General features: G+C 36.1%; 1 protein-coding gene across 1 annotated transcript; it reads right to left on the reverse strand.

The window, feature by feature from the left end:
- LOC107648251 lies at positions 290-6380 on the reverse strand. The gene is made up of 5 exons (XM_021105541.1): positions 6361-6380; positions 5616-5948; positions 5335-5395; positions 785-955; positions 290-584 (listed from the first exon to the last, which is right to left on the reverse strand). The coding sequence occupies exons 1-5, from the start codon at positions 6378-6380 to the stop codon at positions 570-572; spliced, it is 600 nt and encodes a 199-aa protein (XP_020961200.1). The 3' UTR covers positions 290-569.

The raw sequence follows: 7062 nt of genomic DNA on the forward strand, positions 1-7062 counted from the left end.
CGCTTTAAAAACGTGGCAATAGCCTTATAAAATTAAAAAAAAATTATTTTTCTTATTTTTATCTTCATCGCTTCAAAATATAAATTTTCAATCCATTATTATTACCAAACCTACAAATATAGTATGCAATTTTTAGTACAAGATAAATCAAACAATAATTAGTGACATAATTTTTGCAATTTACCCTCCTCTTACTGCTAAGTCAAATTTTGTTAGCTACTTTGGCTCTCTCAGTTTATTTACAAGCAACAATAAGTTACTTTGCCTTCTGTTGGCTTTCCCATGCAATGATTTTGGCTTCCTCTTTCTGAATTCTGCAATGAAATAGAAGTTCATCGGAAAACACACAATCAGAACAACTAAATTATATGTCTCTAGTTCATTGAATGATATGAACATAACAATGATGACATACTTGGTTATGTCCATGGTGGACTTTGCAATATCTGAACATGGTTTGGATTTCACTATTACTCTCTTGAAAGGAGGTGAGCTTTGTTGCATGACCTTTAGGCCACCTAATAACAGTGGCCTCACTATCAACCTCAACATCTCTAATCTCTAATTTGCTATTTTTCTATTTTCTAATAAAATACAGATGCTTTAGCACATTAGTTAAAACAGCAGAAAACAGCAGAAATCATCCAATAAAAAGCAAGAGCTAACCACTAATCAATTCAACAAAATAGTAGAAAATATTCAATAATCATTTAATTTTCTTGTTTACAAATTAAAATAGCAGCACAGCAAGAGCTCATCACTGATCAATAGAACATTCACTTACCCTAATGCTAAAGCACCAGACCACTAAAGCAAGAATCCAAGAATTGCTGAGCCAAAAATCACGGGTGTGTTTCCGAAGTTCCAACCAAAGGAGAGGAAACCCGAAGGGTCTAAGCAAGGCATTATAGCAGCCAGGAAAATCAACGTAATAGGTGTTGTTTTCCACATCAGACTGTTAATGAATGCATAAATTAGACAAAACAAAGAAATAAATCATTTAATGCAAAGAAATAGATAGGAAGCACAGATAAGAAATATAGAAATAAGAAAATACAAAACAAACTTAATATACACTTAGGCCATTTCTTCTAATATGCAATTGATTCATTTAAAAAATTGAACCAAAAGAAAGGTAACAAATAGTTCAAAAAAATTAAAATACCCATGTAGTTAACGTTGTGCTTGAGATGCCAACATTTCATTTTTGAAATCTACGGAAGCACAATTCCTCAACCTGAATTATACAAAACAATTATGATTGACATTCATGAACAAAAATAAATTAGAACAAATATTTTAAAAATTGGCTACTGATTTAGTACACTTCAGAAAAATAGCAAGCAGTAACCAATTTAGAAAAATCATATAAAATCCATCTTTGGTTGGATTCTCCCAAATTTTGGTGTGGTTGAACTAGACGTATCCATCTTTCATCTAGTTTAAGTCCCAGAGCATTTTCACTTCTCTAAAAAAAGTTATGTCTCTCGAAATATGGTTTTGTTTTAAGAAAAGGGAGTTGTCACAGCAGTGAACAGCCCTGCTTCCAGAAGGCACAACTTTCTCTACAAAACTCGAATTGTCCTAAAATTTGGAAATAAAATACTAGACATCCTAATATTTCACCTCTCTTTGATTTAATCTCCAAAGAGTTTCAGAGTATTGAGATATGTGATTTTGAAGTTGTTGTTCCAGAATTCAGACAGCATTCTTTCTGCAGAAAATGACCATTTTCTAAAAATTATATCTCCCAAACTACACATCGGAAAATTCTGAAATTTTAGGAGAACAATTTAGATATATCAAGGTTTCATAAAAAATAATTTTACTCATTTTGAGTGGCTAGATTTCTCTCAATTTTGTTCACAACGTGCTGCCCGAAACTGCATAATTCTGCAACATGTAACCTTGGATTTTGAGAGGTCAAAAATTGATTCCTAGCTTTTCACTCACTCTAACTTTGCATTCTAACTTTATTTTACCTATTGTGACTTGTTAGAAAGATTAAATCAGCCTCATGTGCTCAATAAGATCATCAACCAGCTCAAGGTTTTCAAAACTAAAATAACTTGTACTATATATATATATATATATATACACACACACACACACACAATAGATCCTCATTTATTTTTCAGCAAATAAAATTTCAGCAATCAATTTAACTCTCACCAAGTAAGGAGGATCTGCCACTACTATTTTGAAGGAATGCTTCAACTCCAGTGGCAACTCCTTAGGGTGATTGTGGTCATAAAATGTGTAATCACATCCGTACTACTCAAAACATTTTTCATACTCAAAAAGTTGTGCAGGAACATTAGGATCCATGTTCTGAAGATTCAAGAAAGGAAAATTTTTTAAATATCTGACAAAGCAAAAACAAGAACTCAGAAATGGCATCAAACAAATTAAAACAACTCAACAAACCAATGATAATATATAGCTTTCAATGCAAGAATACTGTAGGAACAAGGGTCTAATAATGCCTTCTAATAATTAGTTAAGCTTAAGCTTAAATACTTTTGCTTTATACCATGTGATGAGCGGATAATTTATACGCTTTTTGGCATTGTTTTTAGTATGTTTTTAGTAGGATCTAGTTACTTTTAGGGATGTTTTCCTTAGTTTTTATGTTAAATTCACATTTCTGGACTTTACTATGAGTTTGTGTGTTTTTCTGTGATTTCAGGTATTTTCTGGCTGAAATTGAGGGACTTGAGCAGAAATCAGATTCAGAGGTTGAAAAAGGACTGCTGATGCTGTTGGATTCTGACCTCCCTGCACTCAAAGTAGATTTTCTGGAGCTACAAAACTCGAAATGGCGCGCTTCCAATTGCGTTGGAAAGTTGATATCCAGGGCTTTCCAGCAATATATAATAGTCCATACTTTGGCTAAGAATTGACGACGTAAACTGGCGTTCAACGCCAGCCTTCTGCCCAAATCTGGCGTCCAGCGCCAGAAAAGGATCCAGAACATTATTTGAAAACTCCATGATTACTTTATATCTGCCTGACTGAGATTTACAAGGTGACCATAGCTTGCTTCATACCAACAATCTCCGTGGGATTCGACCCTTACTCACGTAAGGTATTACTTGGACGACCCAGTGCACTTGCTGGTTAGTTGTATCGAAGTTGTGACAAATTATGAATTAAGATCAGAGCATCAAGCTTTGGATCCATTACCAGGATTTGTTCGAGCCTAGAGATCACAATTTCGTGCACCAAGTTTTTGGCGCCGTTGCCGGGGATTGTTTGAGTTTGGACAACTGACGGTTCATCTTGTTGCTCAGATTAGGTAATTTTCTTTTATTTTATTTTTCAAAAAATTTTTCAAAAATATTTCTAAAATTTTCTCATCTGTTTTCGAAAAAAAAAAAATTAAAAATATTTTCAAAAATTTTTTAATTCAAAATTTTTAAGAATGAATTATAGTGTTTCATGGAGCATGTTGAAGCCTGGCTGGCTGTAAAGCCATGTCTATTCCTTTGGTAATGAGTATGTCAGGCATGTCATATCTGAATTACTAGGAATCCCTATACTGTGGTATAAAGGATCTCCATTATTATTATTATTTTTCTGTGCCTTCTTCTTTGTCATATGAGCAGGAGCAAGGATAAGAACATTCTTGTGGAAGTAGATCCAGAACCTGAAAGGACTCCGAAGAGAAAATTAAGAGAAGCTAAAATACAACAATCCAGAGATAACCTTTCAGAAATTTTCGAACAAGAAAAGGAGATGGCAGCCAAAAATAATAATAATGCAAGGAGGATGCTTGGTGACTTTACTGCACCTAATTCTAATTTACTTATATTGATGTAGTGACAATGCTTCTTGTTTTCTGAATGTATGCTTGAACAGTGCATATGTCTTTTGAAGTTGTTGTTTAAGAATGTTAAATATGTTGGCTCTTGAAAGAATGATGACTAGGAGACATGTTATTCGATAATCTAAAAAATCATAAAAATGATTCTTGAAGCAAGAAAAAGCAGCAAAGAACAAAGCTTGCAGAAAAAAAAAAGAAGAAAAAAGGGGGCGAAAAAAAATAGAAAAAAAAAATAATAAAGAAAAAGAAAAAGCAAGCAGAAAAAGCCAATAACCCTTAAAACTAAAAGGCAAGGGCAAATAAAAAAAGGGATCCCAAGGCTTTGAGCATCAGTGGATAGGAGGGCCTAAAGGAATAAAATCCTGGTCTAAGCGGCTAAACCAAGCTGTCCCTAACCATGTGCTTGTGGCGTGTAGGTGTCAAGTGAAAACTTGAGACTGAGCGGTTAAAGTCAAGGTCCAAAGCAAAAGAAGAGTGTGCTTAAGAACCCTGGACACCTCTAATTGAGGACTTTAGCAAAGCTGAGTCACAATCTGAAAAGGTTCACCCAATTATGTGTCTGTGGCATTTATGTATCCGGTGGTAATACTGGAAAACAAAGTGCTTAGGGCCACGACCAAGACTCATAAGGAAGCTGTGTTCAAGAATCATCATACTGAACTAGGAGAATCAATAACACTATCTGAACTCTGAGTTCCTATAGATGCCAATCATTCTGAACCTCAATGGATAAAGTGAGATGCCAAAACTATTTAAGAGGCAAAAAGCTATAATTCCCGCTCATATGATTAAAGCTCTATTTCATTGATAGTTTGGAATTTATAGTATATTCTCTTCTTTTTATCCTGTTTGATTTTCAGTTGCTTGGGGACAAGCAACAATTTAAGTTTGGTGTTGTGATGAGCTGATAATATACGCTTTTTGACATTATTTTTAGTATATTTTTAGTAGGATCTAGTTACTTTTAGGGATGTTTTCCTTAGTTTTTATGTTAAATTCACATTTATGGACTTTACTATGAGTTTGTGTGTTTTCCTGTGATTTCAGGAATTTTTTGGCTGCCTGACTGAGATTTACAAGGTGACCATAGCTTGCTTCATACCAACAATCTCCGTGGGATTCGACCCTTACTCACGTAAGGTATTACTTGGACGACCCAGTGCACTTGCTGGTTAGTTGTATCGAAGTTGTGACAATTATGAATTAAGATCAGAGCACCAAGCTTTGGAGCCATTACCAGGATTTGTTCGAGCCTGGAGATCACAATTTCGTGCACCACCATGCTCAACACATTACCAGGTCCTGGTTGGTGTTAGTTAAAACATTACAAGTTTTACTGTCTCTTTGTTGTGTAGATCAATGTCTTGTCCTAATCATAATTTGAGGATAATTCTTTAAAAAACAAATGTCTCACATAGAAAACAAACAAAGAAACCATGTATGACTGTGTACAAAACTATCTACAAGATCAAATAATGACTTGAATGCCAAAATTTTATTACACTTACAGTAGCAAGACTATAGTTATCCCGAAGATGTTCACTGAATGCCAACATTAATGCTGTTGTCCTGCATTACCAAATTAGAACCAAAATTCAGAATAAGAAATCGGTTCGAAAACAACATTCAAAACAAGCAAAACCCAAAACAAAAAATTAGAACTGGCAACAAATAATCATAACAAAGAAATCAGAATAAAAAAATAATAACAACCAAGAACAAATAATTAGATCCAAAAAAATTAGAACAAATAATTAAAAAAAAAAAAGGTAGAAATTCAACAACTAACTGCAAATAAGAAAAATAGATGCAGAGTTTCAGAGAGCTGGGTGAAGGATGTAGAGGAATGCAACTGTTTATTGCATTGTATCGTGGAGGACGATAGCGGCTGCAAGATCCACGGAGGACAACGCGCAACGGGTGAGTTCCGAGGAGAACAACAGGCGACGGCTTCGGAGTGCGACTTCGAGTGATGGGCGAGTTCCACGGAGGACTACGGGCGACGGCCGGTGTGACTGCGAGGGAAGGAATGGGTGAGCCAGGGACTACAACGGTGGAGGGGATGAGTGGCACTGAGGAGGAGAGTGGAGAGGGGTCGAATCTGTGAGGGTTGAGGGAAAGACTGAAATAATGGCACTGGAGAAAGATGGAGGACAAGGAGAAGTGCTCGAATGCTGAAAATGAGGGAAAGGGAGGCACTACTGCTGTGTGAATTAGGGTTAAGGAAATGAGATAGAAATTTGAGATTCAAAAGTGATGAACATGAAGGCGAGCTACTACTGGGTGCGACGGCTTCTCTAAGTTTGAGGTGAATTTGGAAACAAAGTGTATAATGTTATCACTTATAGGTTTAAAAGTGAAAAGTTAAAAAAAACAAAAGAAAAGTGTTTGAAAAAAATTGGTGTAAAATTAAATTTTGGGGGAGGGAACTCTATCGGTATGCTTTTGTAGGTTGCCCAAATGAACACGGGATATGGACACGCTTTAAAAAGGTGATCATTAGAAGACAAATTAGCAACGTTTTTTAAACGTACCAATTTCTCTCTATGGCCATGCTTTTCAAGCGTGGTAGTAAGAAAGCGTGGCCAAATTTCAACTAAGTGGCCACCCTCGTAAAAGCGTGCTGATTTTTCTCTATGGCCACACTTTTCAAGCGTGGCAAAAAGAGCGTGGTCAAATCACAAATCAGTGGCCACCCTCGCAAAAGCTTGCCCGTAGACCACTTTTGGGCACACTTTAAAAGCGTGGAAAGAAGAAAGGGTGCCGACAGGCCTTTTTTCTTGTAGTGGATTGGCCGGGCATGCATTGTACTGCTTTCTGGATGGCTATTCAGGCTACAATCAGATTGTAGTAGATCCTCAGAATCAGGAGAAGACAACATTCACATGCCCATACGGCATATTTGCTTAGAGAAGAATGCCATTCGGCTTCTGTAATGCACCTGCCACCTTTCAAAGGTGAATGCTCTCCATTTTCTCTGACATGGTTGAGAAATTCCTTGAGGTATTCGTGGATGACTTCTAGGTCTTTAGCGATCCATTTGATTCATGCCTTAACCATCTCGCTTTAGTTTTGAAACGATGCTAAGAAACGAACCTAGTTTTAAGCTGGGAAAAATGCCACTTCATGGTTACTAAAGGAATTGTTCTTGGACATCGGATTTCGAACGAGGGCATAGAGGTCGATTAGGCCAAGGTGGAAGTAATTGAACGATTACCAACACCTACTAATGTTAG

The sequence above is a fragment of the Arachis ipaensis genome, chromosome B06 (genome assembly GCF_000816755.2).
Source record: "Arachis ipaensis cultivar K30076 chromosome B06, Araip1.1, whole genome shotgun sequence".
NCBI lineage: Eukaryota > Viridiplantae > Streptophyta > Magnoliopsida > Fabales > Fabaceae > Arachis > Arachis ipaensis.

Coding starts and splice junctions, on each gene's coding strand:
- LOC107648251 (XM_021105541.1), bottom strand. CDS start 6,380: ATGGCCATAGAGAGAAATTG. Junction 5,949..6,360: donor ATGGCCATAGAGAGAAATTG/GTACGTTTAAAA, acceptor CCATTATTTCAG/TCTTTCCCTCAACCCTCACA. Junction 5,396..5,615: donor ATCTATTTTTCTTATTTGCA/GTTAGTTGTTGA, acceptor TTGGTAATGCAG/GACAACAGCATTAATGTTGG.